This window comes from Medicago truncatula, chromosome 4, assembly GCF_003473485.1.
Source record: "Medicago truncatula cultivar Jemalong A17 chromosome 4, MtrunA17r5.0-ANR, whole genome shotgun sequence".
Classification (NCBI taxonomy): Eukaryota; Viridiplantae; Streptophyta; class Magnoliopsida; order Fabales; family Fabaceae; genus Medicago; species Medicago truncatula.
Window position 1 is genome coordinate 60,794,912 of NC_053045.1, and position 17,188 is coordinate 60,812,099.

At 33.1% G+C, this 17,188-nt stretch overlaps 2 protein-coding genes and 1 long non-coding RNA gene across 4 annotated transcripts; 2 read left to right on the top strand and 1 right to left on the bottom strand.

The window, feature by feature from the left end:
- The first annotated feature begins 566 nt into the window (after positions 1 to 566).
- LOC11418616 (uncharacterized) lies at positions 567 to 6,492 on the top strand. Of its 2 annotated transcripts, none has more exons than XM_024783043.2 (9): positions 567 to 788; positions 882 to 994; positions 1,156 to 1,241; positions 1,578 to 1,645; positions 3,627 to 3,696; positions 5,032 to 5,141; positions 5,222 to 5,326; positions 5,772 to 5,871; positions 6,096 to 6,492. In XM_024783043.2, exons 3-9 carry the CDS (start codon positions 1,158 to 1,160, stop codon positions 6,270 to 6,272), a joined length of 714 nt encoding a protein of 237 aa, XP_024638811.1. In that variant the 5' UTR covers positions 567 to 788; positions 882 to 994; positions 1,156 to 1,157; the 3' UTR covers positions 6,273 to 6,492. The 2 variants fall into 2 exon arrangements, with proteins under 2 accessions (XP_024638811.1, XP_003610013.2); XM_003609965.4 differs by having other exon boundaries at positions 938 to 994.
- A 4,404-nt stretch (positions 6,493 to 10,896) lies between these two features.
- Positions 10,897 to 14,901, bottom strand: LOC112421341 (uncharacterized). Its single transcript, XR_003011612.2, has 3 exons — positions 14,662 to 14,901; positions 12,326 to 12,439; positions 10,897 to 11,298 (listed from the first exon to the last, which is right to left on the bottom strand). It is a non-coding gene; the product is annotated as an uncharacterized lncRNA (long non-coding RNA).
- LOC11440737 (probable serine/threonine-protein kinase PIX13) lies at positions 11,154 to 14,553 on the top strand. The gene is made up of 6 exons (XM_003609966.4): positions 11,154 to 11,319; positions 12,356 to 12,789; positions 12,917 to 13,052; positions 13,167 to 13,309; positions 13,449 to 13,572; positions 13,671 to 14,553. The coding sequence occupies exons 1-6, from the start codon at positions 11,235 to 11,237 to the stop codon at positions 14,057 to 14,059; spliced, it is 1,311 nt and encodes a 436-aa protein (XP_003610014.1). The 5' UTR covers positions 11,154 to 11,234; the 3' UTR covers positions 14,060 to 14,553.
- Positions 14,902 to 17,188: the final 2,287 nt, after the last annotated feature.

Below are 17,188 nucleotides of genomic sequence, written 5' to 3' on the forward strand. Positions count from 1 at the left end.
TAAGGAAAAATATATTTAATAGGCTAACATATCATAATACTAATTGGTCTGGCCATAAATGTGATAGACTGAAGTGCTTCAACCTAGATCGTGGATAAAAGGCTGGAGGAAGATATTTCGAAATGATCTTCAATTGACCATAATAACAACAATCAAAGAATTCATCTAAAAAAGAATCCAAAGTTTTGCCCATGAACTAATTCTGTATTATTACGAGAGTCTCCCTCCAATCGAGATATTGATAAAACCCAAGACTAAAAACTTACTCCAAACATCTCACAAGATGAGATCGTTTGAAAACTTTTTATCTCTTCTAATTTTCTTAAGACATGCCTAACAATCTTAAAATAGTCACCACATCTAGGATCAAGTAGACCACTAGGGATGCAATACAGAGTTGAGCGTTCAGAAGAGATAATTTAGCATGTGTTTATATTCACAATTGGAGCATCATTTGCACGTTCCGATGCACTTTTCACCGTGATTTAAAGAAGGTGCAAAAACAAGCTTCTCCTCCAACGTGGTTTTTCCATAGCTGAAGTGAAAAATCCACGGTCAAAGCAAACATGCATGCTATTAGTCATTTTAATGGAAAGAAAGGATATAGTGGTCATTTTCACAAATAGTGGCATAATGGTAATTACCATATGGGGCTGAAGTAGTGGAAAAAAGGGTGAGAAAAAATTCTCTCGCGATCTGCTCTCTCTTTTCTGCTGTTTCTCTCCCATTTTTGACACCTTGGAGCTTGCATGTGTCATCCTCCTCTTTAATTTCTCATTGGAAGCAAGGTAAGTGAAAAGAATTTCCTCCCCCTCTTTTCTTCCTCTCAAATCCGAACCTAACCCATTTTACCCAATTTCTTCAATTACATGGAATTAAAGCCTTACATGTGTGATTTTCCATGTATTGAACATGAATAATGAATGGGTGTTGTTAGAAGCTGAAGGCTTGGAGTTGAACAAGAGCTGGAGGAAAGGGGGAAGGCTAATTTGAGGTGGGTTCCTTATTTTAAGTTTAATTTGAATTTGATTATAGTAACCATGGGTTGAGACATCGCTTTCTCTTATGAAATTAATATTTTCAGCCTGATATTCAATTTTTGTTTCTTTCCGTGGTTATGAATTTTATTATTTATGGAATTGCTAAACATTGCAGGAATGGTAATTAGTAAAACAGAAGTAAACTTGAAGAGATTGCTTGCAGCTGCTCCTCAGCAGCAAAACCAGGCAAAACTTGTACATGTATGTCTGAAAGTAAACCCTGACTATTTATTGTAGAGTAATCAGTATCGTGTCAGAAGTGGAATCTTGGCACAATAGTTGATGTTTACGCTGTGTTGTTAGGATGTCACAGATTTGTTTGAGTTATGAATTCGATCTTTTTGCAAATATGCAAAGTTGCCTGCAATAGATCCAAAATAGACCGGACCTTTGAATTTCGACCCCATTACGGCAGTTTCTTTATAGCACCAAGTTGCCTTATTTTAGGTTTATGTTGGTCTCAAGTGACTATAATTTATTTGCTAATTTTATTGAATTTAATCATTTGATTAACTCTTGAAAAGAATGACTCTGCAGTATGTTGCTACTTTGCGTGAACAACTGGAACAATTGGCTGAAGAGAAGACTCCAGAAGGCTTGCCAAGGTAGTAAGTCTCTTTATTTACATTCTCGTATACATACATAAATATCTAGGAATTATATGGGAGACTGCAGAGCTTTAGTGTTTCTATATAGTCTGCCATCTTTAAAGCTGTCAATTCTTGCTCTTAATTTTATGCAAGTTTCAAAAGAAAATTACTTATTCCCTTATTCATCATTGAGAGCCATATAAAGAAGGACTTATAGCCAGAGTTGGTTTGAAAGATATAACCAACCTGTTAAAAATTGAAAATATAAAGGAGTAAAGTAAGGGAAAAGAAACAATCTTCTTATCAAAATCTAAATTCAAAAAGTAGGTACACAATCAAATCCTAAAGAACTAATCATTAATTCCTAAAATACTTCTACACCCTCAAGAATTTCAAAATTAGCTAGGAATAGTCTTTTGGTCAGGATATTTATATTTGCCTCTTGTTGTACAGTTAGAATAAATGGCATACAAGTAGCTTCATCATCTACCTTTTCCTTGATTAAATTTCTGCCAACTTCCACATATTTATAGGCATCCCTGATTTGTCAAGAATTCTTTTTAGACATAACATCTCACATACTCCATGAGATGTATCTATATGTTACACATTTTGTTTTATGCTTTTCCATTTAACTAAAACCCCGCGCAATAACCTCATGTAGACTTCCTATTCATGATAGATCTTGTACAGTCGGCATTTAAGTAGGCCTCAATGGTCTGCTGTGCGCTTTTTTGTTGAAGAAATGATATTTGGCTGGGACATTTCAAATTTTCTAAAATTCCATTAAATATGCGTTAAGATGTTCTTCATTGGCAAATCTATGATCTGGCTAGCTAAACGAAATACCAGGCCAATGAGTCATGCATTTTGTTCCCCTCAAGCTTTTGATCAAGGTCAATAAGAGTTTTTGCTGGCCGGCTAACACTGTACCATTTAAGCTTCTTCCTTCAAATCTCCATTTAGAAATCTATTCTTCACATGTAGTTGTTGTCGAGGCCTGTCCAGATTTGCCGCTGGGCTTTGGAAAAACTTAATAAAGTTTGAGTAAAGCCTTTGGCAACCGATCAAGCTCCGTGTATTTCAAGATCCGGTACTTTCAAAGAGGATAAAATTTTTTTTCATGAATGAGCATTGTTTGGGTTTTAAGCATGTAAATGTTAAGAATTAATACCTGGTGAAATTTCAGGGATTAGATGGAAAATGAAAAGATTTCATTAAATATAGGATTTTGAATAACTGCTGTAATATAGAAACCTAATTCAAAATTTCTATATAATAAGTTCCAAGTCAAGAACAAGTTTAGATAAATTAGTGTAAGCTCAGCTGACTAAAATAGGTAACAAAATCCTATCGCACCAATAGTACTAATATTCAAACCATACATACTTAAAAGGTTTTAGAAGACTGTGGTATATATATGGCAAAATTACACTTTTAGTCCCTTAACTTAATTTCAGGTAACAGTTTGGTCCTTTATCTTTTTTTTCATTTCAATTTGGTCCTTTTTGTCCATTTTTATATGAATTTTTAAGCTTAAAATTCATGATTTTATTTTCTTATGGTCTTTCAGTCTTCAAATCTATGATCCTCGTCTATGTTTGCATAAGAATATAAGATTTGAAGCTTGAAAATGTATTTGAAAATGGACAAAAAGGACCAAATTGAAATGAAAAAAAGATAAAGGACCAAACTGTTACCTGAAATTAAGTTAAGGGACTAAAAGTGTAATTTTGCCTATATATATGGACTCCTTTATTTACAACGAGTTCTCTTTGAACATGTCTCTCAGTGAACATAAGTTGTATTGTTCCTTGTTTTTAATTCTTTAAGAAGATCTTGCACGCGTAATGATTACATAATCAGTTTATTTCCTCTTCTCTCTTTCTTAGATCATTGGTAATCCATGATCTAAAGATGTTATATTCCTGCTATATGTTTCTCTACTGAGTATCTGCATTCATTGATGTTTGTATATGATTGATTGGTCATGCAGGATCTCAAAGGCTACGTTGAACGATTATTCAGAGAAGACTGAAGCCATTGCTTCAAAATTGGTTCATGTGGTATGTATTTGTTCGCTATTGTATCTTTAGAGATATTGAAATGCAAAGGGATCATTAGAGCAACTGACTAAACATTTGAGGTTCCTTTTCGCATCAATATAATGGGAAATTTCATTAACATAAGTATGAAATTTGAGTATTTGAAATCTAGTGGATATCACAAAATGGTTAATTTTATTTGTTTATACCTGTTTGTTGAAAGTAAAAACAGATTAATGCAGTTACCACGTGGTATAAGATATCAATGCGTTGCAAACAATTTCTTTAATATGATTGTAAATAAATAAGCCCCATTTTCATCAATAAATATCTTAACTAGTATTTATTTCACAACATGATTGTTGTATCCCCTATCATAGCTTGCTCCAAGTCGTGTATAGTAACAAAAAAATTCTATAGCCAGCCATGTCCTTTTCAGCCAAAAAAGTCGTTGTAAGTTAGTATTTGTTTATATATTTGCAATATATGAATTTCAAATACAAACTTTCTAAAATAAAAACCCTTTGCAATATATGAATTTCAAATACATACTTTCTAAAATAAAAACTTTGTACTAACTGAAAGGTGCGCAGATTGCATAAACTTAAGTCTGAGCCTCTGAGGTCTGCTTGGTTAAGCAGGTGTTAGTGGTAAGGTGGAAATTTAATGATAAAACTTCAAACCTGTTTGGTATGACAAACATTAAAGAATGGCAAATATAAATATGCTCATTTTGATAGGTCACAGGAGAGAAGTACAAAAGAAAACCAACAAATTTGAGGCAAAACCATTAGATTAGTTATATGGATTAGCACAGTTGAAACTATTTGGTGGTTATGGTTTAAAATGGTAGTAGCATGAATTTGGAGGAAAGGGCGATAGAACAGGATTCTGAATTATTGGTATTGCAGAACTGACCATTAAGCTTAGTTGTAGATTGGGAAACCCATTGTTGAAGAGGAAGCCCCTAGGAGATTTCTCTCTCTCTCTCTCTCTCTTTTCTGTGAGGATTCTCTAAACCTTTGAAGCTTCCTTTTCTTACTCTATTTCTCAGCTCTATTGCTCGTGTGTTTGTAATGATTGGCTCAAATTCGTTTTAACTCCATCATTTTTTGCACTCCTACTCAACCAATCAAACCTTAATGATTTGTTATATGATGGAGAACATCACATTGCATTAGTTATAGTATGTGAAGAGTGTATATAAAGTATTTAATGGCTTGATTATTGGTATTTGATTGGAATGCATCATAAGGCAATGAAATTTCCTCCATTGTTTCCTTTTTATATATTCCATTTTAGTTCTTGCTAAATAGGCACGCTTAGTGATTGTCATATAACCATTTAAATTTTCAGTCTGACATAGAAGTATCTGAGGACACTGAAAGAAATGTTAAAGAAAACCCTTCTGAAATTGAGGATAAAATGCCGATGTCGCCTTGTTCTGGGCTGCGAAGAAGGCCTGTGTAAGTTAATGTTAACCTTTTTCACTGCTACTTGTATTTTGTAGGCTGTTTTACTGTTACTCATCTGATTCATTGGACAGAGCTGCCTCAAGCACTGAAGATAGAGCACATGAGCCTGATGAGACTGATCACTTATCATCTGTTAAACTGGATGCTGCAGGACATGCACATATTGAAAAGCACAGGTACACTTGAAGTTTGTGTTATGATGAGTCAGTACTACTGCAATGAAGTGTCCATAACCTAAAAACCTCAGGTTCCTATGCATATTTCTTAAAAACAACAAAAGTATATTTGTATTTAGAAATAGAAAGGATTTTTTTGGTACATTATTGGGCTATTATATTGTTGGTAACTAACCAGTCACCAAATGTTACTGAATATGTTGAACTACTAGGGTGCTTTATTTGCAACTTTATTTTATTCATCATTGACTTGTTTCAGGACGTTTCTGAATCATTATGTTTTGATACCAATACTCTCGCAGTTGCTATTGAATTATATGCAAAAATGTTTTAGATAGCTAATTGTTATTGTCATTTGTTTGCTCTTCATGCTTGCTCTTATTGAATTGTTTTTTCACTGTTCTGTCAATTTTTTCACTTCTTTGTTGAAACTTATATTCCTCAGAAAGCTTCAAGATGATTTGACAGATGAGATGGTGGTGTTGGCAAAACAACTCAAAGAGAGTAGTCTCATGATGAGCCAGTCTGTGAAAAATACTGAAAAGGTCTGATTCTCATTTTCAATCTCTCCTTCTCTAACTTTTTATTGGCTGTATGACTTGATTGTGCAAAATGTATCTCATTTTGGCAATGAGGGATTGTGGATGATGTTAATACCTTGTGATGGTGGTCAATACAATCAGTAAAATATGTTTCTTATAGAATAATATCATATGAAATATCTCTTGTGAGGTTTTAATTAACCCAATGAATGATGGCTTGCTTGCAGATACTTGATTCTACTGAAGAGGCCATTGAGCATAGCTTGGCAAGCACAGGTCGTGTCAACGTAAGAGCAAACACAATATACTCGGAGAGTTCCAAGACGTCTTGCTTAACGTGGCTTGTGATGTTTGTAATGACGTGTGTGTTTGTCATGGTTATTCTTTTAATCCGTGTCACATAGGGTGCAGTAAACACTTCATAGGGTAAATTAAATTACTTCAAACATAGCTATTTCCATATTGTAAATTTTTCTTCTATTCAGATTATAGAAGTTATATCATGCAGTTTTTTTTGGGAAGGACGTGCAAATTGTTCTACTTCATTGTATAAGAACTGTAGTATTTTCTTCATATTATGTATAGATTCATTCAAATAGACTACAATAACTTTTACATAGCCAACACATGTTTGTTTAGTTGGTAAAGATTCAGCTCATATCCTCAAGGAGCAACCGGAAAACTTTCTTTCTATTCATTTAGGAGAAAAAAAGTTTAGTTCCTTCAAACATTTTATTTAATTTGTGTCTATTTTCCTTTTATACTATTGTATTCCTTCATTATCATAGAAACTATTTTGTATTCTTAACTGGATTAAATAAAAACAATATTTTTTTTTGTAATGGCGTTAGATAAGACTAAAATGAAATTCAGGTTTGAAATAAACTTAAAAAATAGTTATAAGAACCAAATATATTGAATTCCAATTATACATTTCTTCTTTTGAAAGGATAATTACATATTAGGCTTGTTTGTTTAAGTTTATTAAAAAAACCTCATTTTTGATATTTTAGTTATGTTTGTATAATTTATTTTTTTTATATAAAAAAAAAATCATTATTTTTTGTCATGTGATAAAATTCTGAAAAATCTTTTTTTTTTTTTGTTAAAATCATTTTTAATGAAGTGTTTTATATCAAATAAAAGAATTTTATTTAAAAACTTAGGCTAAATGAATGATGCCTCAATTTAAAGCAGATAAGACTTTAGGACTTCATCCTTTCAAAAAAAAAAAAAAAAACTTGAAAATTGTTCTTCTAACATTCATAACTTCACAATAACACAAGTAAAATACCAAATTGCCTTCGGCGATAGTTAACTACCGCTGAACCCAGCGGCAGTTAACTACCGCTGAAAAGTTGCTTTTCCGTTTACAATCCACTTGCTTTTCTCTCTCATCCCTATCTTTATTCATTATCTTTCATCAACCCACGTGCTTTTCTCTCTCATCCCTACCCTTATTCATTATCTTTCATCATCATCAGACTCAAAATTTCTACACAATAAAATGTTGACTTAGAAGTATCATAAACAACTTTTGTTTCAATATTGGGATGGCAATACTTGGTTAGCTTGAAGATAACCTTCTACCCATTTACCATTCGCTTAATAACGTTTAATGCACCAGCCAATACAATCTGCTCTTTAACTTTAAAAATCTCTGTTGTGTAAATTTTTGCAGCATCATTCTCAAACTCTTGAAGAGATGGGTCAACACAGATTTTAAATACAAAGACTTGTTATGAGCCATCAACTCATTGTTTCTATATTTTCTCAAAGTTTGGCTCAAAACTAAGCATAAATTCCAAAACATTGATTTTCTTCATAATATATTCGGTGATGATTGAATTAAGAAAGATAGGGATGAGAGAGAAAAGCAAGGGGATTGTAAACAAAAAAGCAACTTTTCTGCGCAGCGGCAGTTAACTTTTACCGGTTAGCCCAACGGTAGTTAACTACTGCTGGGGATAATTTGGTATTTTATTTGTGTTATTGTGAAGTTATGAATGACAAAAAAGCAATTCTCAAAATACTTTAGGACTTCAAGCACGCTTGTAAAAAAATTTAAGTTATCTTCCTTCTAGTATATATTAGTAGAGACTTGAAGCCTATATGAAATAAACTCAGTGACAATATAGAGTTGGCTTAATACATGTTTTGGTCCCTTAACTTATTTTTTATTTTCACTTTGGTCCCCTAACTATAAAATGTTTCAATTTGGTTCTATAAATCTTCTGCCGTTTACCAGTTTAGTCATTTCCGTTTGTTTTTTAATGTTAAATATTTTTGATATTGTTTCAACCATTCGATTGCAGGTCCATTGTACACCACACTGAACCACCAACATCTAATTTTTTTCCCAAGCTTCATCTTCTTCATTCCACCACTTCTCCATACAATAGACCTGGAAAAAAAAAAATTTAACATTTAACCAAAAATAAAACCCAGATTCAACACAACAAATAAAAACATATTGCAGATTCATTAAAAAAATATCATAGAAATCTTCAACTACATATTATCTTCACCGACATTCATTAAAAAAAAATCCAGAAAAAATGAACAACTCATAATCAATTAAACAACATCACCACCAACAACAATATCATAGAAATATTCATCTCTTCTTCCTTTCAAAAAACACTACAATGACCCACATATACAAAATTGCACACAATTTCACAACACACAAATTTTAAAAAAACTTCAAAGATCTTCAAATTCTTCTTATCTTTTCTTTCGAATTCTTTCTCATTCTTCTATTCTTTTTGTTGAATTTTTCGAAAAACCCCTTACCCTTAATTCTGGGCTTAATTCGAGTTGTCGTTGGTTTATGGGTTTACCTGACATTAGTTTAGAGAAGAGAGTGCTGAGAGGTTTTTTTGGTTTATTGGATTTGAGAATTTTTGCATTGGATATTTTGGGGTAAGGATGAAACGAGTCTGACGGCGAAATTGAATTTGTGGGAATTGAAACAGTGTAGTGTGAGAAGGTTTTTGAGAAAAGAAGCCATGAAAATGGAAGAGGCGAGTGATATTGTGCTGATGGTGTAATCAATGAAGAAAAAAAAGATGATGTTGAAGGAGAGTTTAACTTATGTTTGTTTTTCTGACCATGAAGAAATCGTTGATGTTGTTGTTGGAATGGAAGATGAATTTTGTTATTATGAATGAGAGTTTTGTAGTTTTGATTTTTTTTTTTTTTTTTTTTTTTTTTTTTAAGATGATGAATAGATATGAGTTTTATTTGGGGATGAAGAAGAACATAGGGAAGAAGATGGAGGAAAAAATTAGGTGTTTGTGGTTTATTGTAAGCAACAATAGATTTCTCCATGATCCAACGGTCTCCATTTAAAACAAAGATCAAACAGTTAAAAATGAAAGATTTAATAAAGTTTATGGTGGATCATCAATAAAATTGATTCACCTAAGACATTTAAGGTTAAAAACAAACAGAAATGATCAAAATGGTAAACGGCAGAAGATTTATGGGACCGAATTAAGATACTTTATAGTTAGGAGACCAAAATAAAAATAAAAAATAAATTAAAGAATCAAATCATGTATTAATCCTATAAAGTTTGTCCATGCATTGGCTTGTTGCTATTGATTGTTTGCTTTGTTTGTTTATGTTTTTTTTGCTGACTTTGTTTGCTGACTTTTGTTCCTAACAATGGTAACTGATTGATGCTGATGGTGGATTGATGGTCTAGAAGGGTGGTGTCCCTTATCACAGATTTCTTTTCAAACAAATAAAATAAAAATCTTAAAATGTCGGCAAATATTTATGACAAAGTACCCCAAACTGTCGTAATGCATGATGTAATGCAACTCAATTAATTATGTGGTTTTTGCCTAAAACAATTATGTGCTTTTTGTTAATTAGTTCCATTCATTTTCTGTGAACTTGCTGCTGCTCTTATTCGCAAAATAATTCAAAAGTAAACATGCCATGACGAGTGTCTTTCTACTCTATTTTTCGAATTAAATTTCACATTATGTATTATATTAAATTCTCGTATTGTATGGATACAACTGAAATATGAAAATAAATAACTATTTGTAAAATATTAAAAACATTTCAGAAATAATGAAAGTAAATGAAATTATAAAATACAAGCATCCTTCGTAATTAATACTAAACTTGCACGCTGTGCTTTATGTGCTGTTTTTGTTGTTTCTCTTCAAATTTTAAGGTGTTATAAAATAAACATATATATTCACTTAAGAGTTTAACTGTGGTGGGTTAACGGTCCAAAACAATTTTACACACACGACCAATCAAAATATTTTGAATTACCACGTCAATTAAAAATAGAGCAATAATTTAATTGACGTGGTAATTTAAAATATTTTGATTGGTTGTGCAAAATTGTTTTAGAATGTCAAATCATCACCATTAAACTCACTGTTAAGAAATTAAAATATATTTCATTTTCCTATAATTAGTACTCAAATTAATAATTACTCAAAAATAAAAGTACTCAAAATAATTATATGTAAGTTTTTTAAAGATAAATTATTGTACATAGGTCGGATAATATGATTATCAGCAATATCAAATTTCGTGTTGTTTCTAAATACTATATCAAATTTTGTTTTGTTTCTAAATCTTCATCGTTAAGTTTCTAATTAGATTTAGTCAACAGCCAAAAACTGAAAATTAATGAGTGATGATCCTTTTTGAACCATCCTAATTTTCTAACGGTCCACATTAGTCATTGATAAAAATAAACTCAAATTAGTCTCTATCATTTTCATACTATGAACAAATTATAATAGAATGTTTAATTTGTCTCGAATATGAAAATGTGATGGACTAATTTGAGTTTTGTTTTTATCATAAACTCTTGTTAAAAAATTGTGAAAGACCAAAATATTCTTCACTCTTAACAATTAAGACACTCATTTTTTTAATACTCCCTTTTGTAAAATCACAACAGTCACCGTAATTCATCCAAATTCAAGGAGATTAAAACATGCACATAATATAGCAGTGGTGTTTACTAATCAAACCAAGAAGCAAAACTAAGGACGATATTGGCTAACACTAAAGAGAGAATGACAATGATCCCCACATGATTAGAATTGCATTTACTTGGGAGTATTCTAGGAAGCTTCCTTGTCACTGCACCTACAAGTACAATTTCGTATTCTCACTATGTCATTCTCCACAATTCAATGTACACGTGACAAGTATTTTTTCCTTGTAGGTACTCTTTTCACTGTCATTATTATAATACAAGATATAATCACTTCAGGTAGGCCTTTCAACATTTCTCTCTTGCTTTTCCTTCCTCTAGTTTTTTGTAAGCATGGGATGCTAGCAATAGCATTGTTCAAAGAAAGAGCAAAACAAACAACTAAATGGGAAACTGCTTGACTACAAGTCTTCAATCCTCAGGCGATTGTCCCAACTCTAGTACTGCCCCTGACAACAACAATCAATCAGGTAATTGAACCAACATGTCCACAATTTTATGTTTGAAATCATAGAAACTATTCATCTTATGTTTGAAATCACATATTCTTGACTTGAGGAGAAAGAGAGAACATGCTTTGGCCTTGGTGGCCTTCTATTGTTCATGACTTGTCTTTGTAGTATAGAAATAGAAACAGACAAGTTCATTTCGCGATCTTCACTCACTTCATGTTTTGGAAGTTTGATGTCAAATTCATCAATTTTCTGATATAGTTTCATAACATGACAAACTGTATTTCTCTTCATGCTTCGACGTTGAGATTAATATAATCGATAAGTGGTCAGGCGCTCGAGCTTATGGGAGCAAGAGCATCTTCCCTTTAAGCTTGGCCCATCTGTATCTTGGATTTGTACTTGGAGGGTTGGAGGTGCAGGGTGAAACCCCTCCTAGAGATAAACTTGTCTTGTAATTTGTACAGTGGTATTTAAACATTGTATTGTAACTTTGCCTAATCAAAAAACTACAGCAGCAACTGTCGGAGACATAAACACAATTAGCCTATCTCTGCAATCAATTGTTTGTGTTCTTGTTTTGGAAGTTTGATTTCAAATTCATCAATTTTCTAATATAGTTCATAACATGACAAACTGTGTCTCTCTTGATGTTGCAATGTTGAGCAGGACTCATTCATTTATAAGTGGGCAGTCACTTCAGCATAGTGGAGTGAGAGTGTCTGCCCTGTGGGCCAGGCCCATTCATAGGTTGGATTTGAACGAGGTGGGTTGGGAATGCGGGGGTTAAAGTCGTAGTAGTATGATTTAGTGGTAAACTTGTAATTCAGACAGTTGTATTTAAACATTGTACTATAACCCTAAGAATTGCCGAATCGAAAAACTACATCAACCACTGTCGGAGACATAAGCACAATTAGCCAAACTCCGTAATCAATCATGTCTTTTATTGCGTGTGTTTATTTATTTATCTGTTTTCTTTGGAATCAAATTTGATATTTTATCACATAATAAAATCACATACCGTGTCTCTCTTGCTGTTGCAATGTCACAGGGAGTATTCTGTTTTCTGCTGGTCTCAGCAACTTAAGATTGATAAGGAATGGCAATTCCACATCTCTTGGGCATAGCAGCAACTCTGGAGGAAATAGCAGACTATTTAGTAGTAGTAATAATCACTCAACAGGCAATAATACAAGTACATCCTTTTGGGGCTCTGAGAATAGCCAGGCCTCTCGAATAAGAGATGAGGACGAGTTTCCTTATGGGCATATCTTGGATGCTTCAAACTTGAAAGTTTTTACTTTGGCAGAACTGAAAGCAGCCACTAGAAATTTCCGTCAAGATACTCTGTTAGGAGAGGGTGGGTTTGGTAAAGTATTCAAGGGTTTTATTAAGGAGAGAGCAGAATCCAAAAAAGGAGAGGGTTTGACTATTGCCATCAAGAAATTGAATACTAACAGCATGCAAGGAGTTGCAGAATGGCAGGTATTGGCATTACTGCATCATGAGTTAGACTTTCAAATTTAGAAGATCACATTCACAACTTTTGTTGCTATGCGGTGGCTTCTATTTATATTGATAATACTTTTTTTTTTTGTTGTTTTGGGTACAGTCAGAGGTGAATTTCTTAGGAAGGCTTTCTCATCCCAACCTTGTAAAGCTGTTGGGATTTGGGCGTGAGGAAGATCAGCTTTTTCTGGTGTATGAGTTTATGCACCGTGGCAGCTTGGATAACCACCTATATGGAAGTAAGAGCTGATAACATTGTTGAATACTTTACTAGGACATCCACAAAACAAAACTACAATTCTCCCCTCTTTTCGTGTTGTGTGTATTTTCCTTGATGTTATTTTACTCTGCAGGAGGTTCAAATGTTCAGTCACTTTCATGGGACAGAAGGCTGAAAGTTATGATTGGAGCAGCCAGGGGACTAAATTTCCTTCACTCCTTGGAGAAGAAAATTATATACAGGGATTTGAAGCCCTCAAATATACTTCTTGACAAGGTAACTTTCATTTCATCTTTTGGTGAATTGAACATCCACTAAGCACATTTTGCTCATATTGTGAAATAATAGAAGACAGAAGTTAATTATTTCTCAATTTAATGGAAGAAAATATATATAATCTTTTGGTTTGCAATAGGCTTCCACAGCAAAGTTATCAGACTTTGGCTTGGCCAAATCTGGTCCTTCTGATGATCACACTCATGTATCAACACGGGTTGTGGGATCACACGGCTATGCTGCTCCGGAGTACGTTGCAACAGGTAACTTCTGCACTGCAAATTTCCTCTTAACCCCTTCTTAAACGTGTTTCAAAAGCATGAGGAGACACTAAATTAGTTTTTTGATGCCAATTAAACAGGTCATTTGTACGTGAAAAGTGATGTGTACGGATATGGGATTGTGTTGTTGGAGATATTAACAGGCAAGCGGATAGGCGAGATAACACGCCTTAGTCAGCCAAAGTCCTTACGTGACTGGCTCAAATCAAATCTTTTAAATAGAGGGAAGTTGAGAAGCAACATGGATGCAAAGTTGGAAGGAAGGTATCCACCAAACTTAGCTTCACAGGTAGCTCAACTTGCTTTCAAATGCATCCAAACAGAACCCAAAATTAGGCCATCAATGAAGGAAGTTGTTGAAACATTAGAAAGTATCGAAGCAGCCAATGAGAAACCGGCTGATAATAGAAAGAAGACTACTAACTCCAAGGCAGTTCAACAACAACATGGCCAACCAGATGGTGGTTAATGCTATGCTACCCCATGAACACCATCATATCCATTGGAAATGATAGATAAATGTTTGCACTCAATGGAGCCTATGGTTAAAGATGCATCCCAATATTTTTGGATTTTGGGTGAAGCCTAAGGATAACTACGCGCAAAATGGTGAACTCGTGACAATCAGCTTTACGAGCACTCTAAAACTAGGTATGACCAAGGCTTGATGTTTCTTTTTATAGACAAATGTAGCAGTAAATTAGTAGCAATGCTAGTTTTTCAGAGTTTGAACCCAAGACCTCCGACAGTTAAAATATCTTCGATATCCCTCAACTCACCAATAGAACAGCGTGTTTGGAAACTTCACTAGGCTTTGATAAACCAGTAGATGATGAAGTTCTATTTTTCGAGTCCAGTTAATTTTGCATCATGTTCTTAGAGCTTGTAAAGTATCAAATTATTGATTAGTTTTTTTTTTATCTGTAAAAATATTTAATGAAATACTGTAGAGAAATTATTTGACATTTGGCTATTATTGAAACATGAATGTGCAATAATAATAAGTTATAAAGCTAAATAGAAATCAACAAGTGTTAAAATTGCAGTAAGAACATGAAGAGAAAAAAATACCGGCGATGCGGTGGTGCAACTGCGCAACTACTGCATCAGGTGACCCGAATCCATCTTTTTGAGCAACTTCACACTTTCTTGTTTGTGAGCTCTTGGTATTTATTCAAAATTTCTTCGATTTATCTTCCGATCTATCAAAAAAAATACATTTTGATATGTTTTTCTTCCATGGAAAACTATCTTGGAATCGCCAAATCGTAGAAAATTAATAATAATATATTGACAAAAGCTGATTGGATAATATGGATATGTGTAAAAATTAAAAGGTTCATTTAAATGATGATAATTTATTTCTATTCTTTTTTTATTTCAATATTTTATTTAAGAATAAATCATCTTATTCTCATTTTGTTTCATGTTTCTAAAATTTTATATTGGTATCGGTGAGAACAATTGTTTCCTTTTTTTTTTTTTTTTTTGTTACATGAGAAAAAAGACAAAGCAATAACAAAAATAAGAAAGAGACTACTAGCCGCGATGATAAACAACATTCATATTATCTATCGTAAGTAATAAACAAAACTCAGTTGGAGGATTAAGCACAATCAATATATCACTCGTAGATCTTGTTGCAAGCTTGACTAAAAAATCAGGACACATATTGTCCACCTGAGAGTGTGACATAATTGAAAAGTCCAATTCTTAACCATGTGCTTTATAATAATAACTAACTCATTTTCATAGTGGCGAGTGGAAACATCAGCATGCTGCACTATGTGAATAGTATGCATGGAATGAGTGTAACAAATAATGTCTCTTAGACCTTTCTCCCAACAAATTTGAATCGCATGCATTAATGCCAAGATTTCGGCATGAATGGTATTTGAGTAGCCAATATTACCATGAAAGCCACACATAAATTGTCCATCGAAGTCTCTAATTAAGCCACCAAATCCTCTCATCCCCGGGTTGGTTTGAGAACTATCATCCACATAAAGAATATATGAGTCAGGATGACCTCTTTGCCAAAAAATAAGTTGAGGCTGAATGCTAGTACTCTCCTTATGCATACCTCTAAAAGCTTGAGTGACCTTGATCTTTGACAAAGAAACCATTAGAGGCATGCTATATCATAAAAAAAAAATTGCATTTATAGCACATCAAATACTCCACATGGTAATAGGAATCACAATGCCAAGCTTGTCAACATTATCATGGGACCACATGAATATCGAGCTATCCTCCTCGGGTAAACCGAAATTAGAACCCACCATCAAGTTCCATAGAGCCTTTGCTTGGTTGCAATTAAACAAACAATGAACCAAGGTCTCAAGTTCATTATCACAAATAGGACAAATGAAGTCTAGTGAGATACATCGATAATTCAGTATAATTCGTGTCGGGATCACAAGATGCATCAATTGCCAAAGGAATAGAGGAACTGTCTTTTCATCATTCAACCAACTATATGCAGATTTTGTAGTGTAGACACCATATGTACAATTAATGCAAATCTAGTTATCAGTGACATCATCCACTAGATGAGTCGTCGTTTTCAAAATCTTACTTATGACATCTTGGGGCAACATGGTATAAACATTTTGTAGGTTACCTCTATCCCTAGTAGATAATAGAACAATTGTTTCCTTTACAAATACTAAAAAACATTATTTTCAATTTATCTACGAAACGATAATTATAATATTTCATTAACAATAAGAATTTGGTGGTGCTTTTGAAGTTGTGTATGTTGTCTCTATGAATTGTCTTATAACAAACTCAACACGAAGCTTTTAAAATAGTGAGGCCTATATGCGACGCTTGTAGAACAGTAGGTACCACAAATGGATTTTTACTCCACTTTCGAATTTGCTTATATGATTAGTTTTCATTGGTTGTTTGGTAAATCACCCATGATTTTTCAAAGTTAACCTAAAATTTTTTTTTTTGCGGTCAAAAAAAAAATTAAGATAAGGAATAGAGTTACCTACTTATCGGCGACGCATTGTGAATCAAATTCAAAATCAATCGACTCCAGTTTAAGATCATGCACTCGTTAAAGCGAGTAGAAGTTCCCCGACTTCACCTTCATCTACTAAATATGAAAAGGAAAATCATTCCATTTTAACTCTCACTACAAGAAATTTGGCATTTTGCGATACTTAGTTTGCGACCCTTGAACTAGAACTCTCACTATTAGTCTATTGTGACAATGTTGTTAGTCTATTGTTGTATACTAGGAACTAAGCCTTTTGATTGATTATATATCCAATTGAACAACTAATTATTATATGTGCTTACTTATAGGTAATTATTATTTGTCTATTACAGACCGATATCTGATGTTTCTAGTGATCTTAGTATCAAAATAGGAGTTTCATGCTATGCACTTCACAAGGTAACAAGAAAAGCTTCCTTTCTTATATGTTATTGCATATTCAGTAGTGTTCTTTGAAAAATAAAACTCACAATTTATTATTGATTATTGCAGCTATTTAAATTGAATTTTCCATGTCTAGCATATGCAATCATTCAACTAGGTTTGTGTATTACAAGCCGATATCTGATGTCTCTAGTGATCTTAGCA

Excerpts from the sequence above, each read along its gene's own strand:
- LOC11418616 (XM_024783043.2), top strand. The coding sequence starts at position 1,158 with ATGGTAATTAGTAAAACAGAAGTAAACTTGAAGAGATTGCTTGCAGCT. Across the intron at positions 1,242-1,577 it reads ACCAGGCAAAACTTGTACAT|TATGTTGCTACTTTGCGTGA; the intron begins GTATGTCTGAAA and ends ATGACTCTGCAG. Across the intron at positions 5,142-5,221 it reads GGGCTGCGAAGAAGGCCTGT|AGCTGCCTCAAGCACTGAAG; the intron begins GTAAGTTAATGT and ends TTCATTGGACAG.
- LOC11440737 (XM_003609966.4), top strand. The coding sequence starts at position 11,235 with ATGGGAAACTGCTTGACTACAAGTCTTCAATCCTCAGGCGATTGTCCC. Across the intron at positions 13,310-13,448 it reads CAAATATACTTCTTGACAAG|GCTTCCACAGCAAAGTTATC; the intron begins GTAACTTTCATT and ends GGTTTGCAATAG. Across the intron at positions 13,573-13,670 it reads TCCGGAGTACGTTGCAACAG|GTCATTTGTACGTGAAAAGT; the intron begins GTAACTTCTGCA and ends CCAATTAAACAG.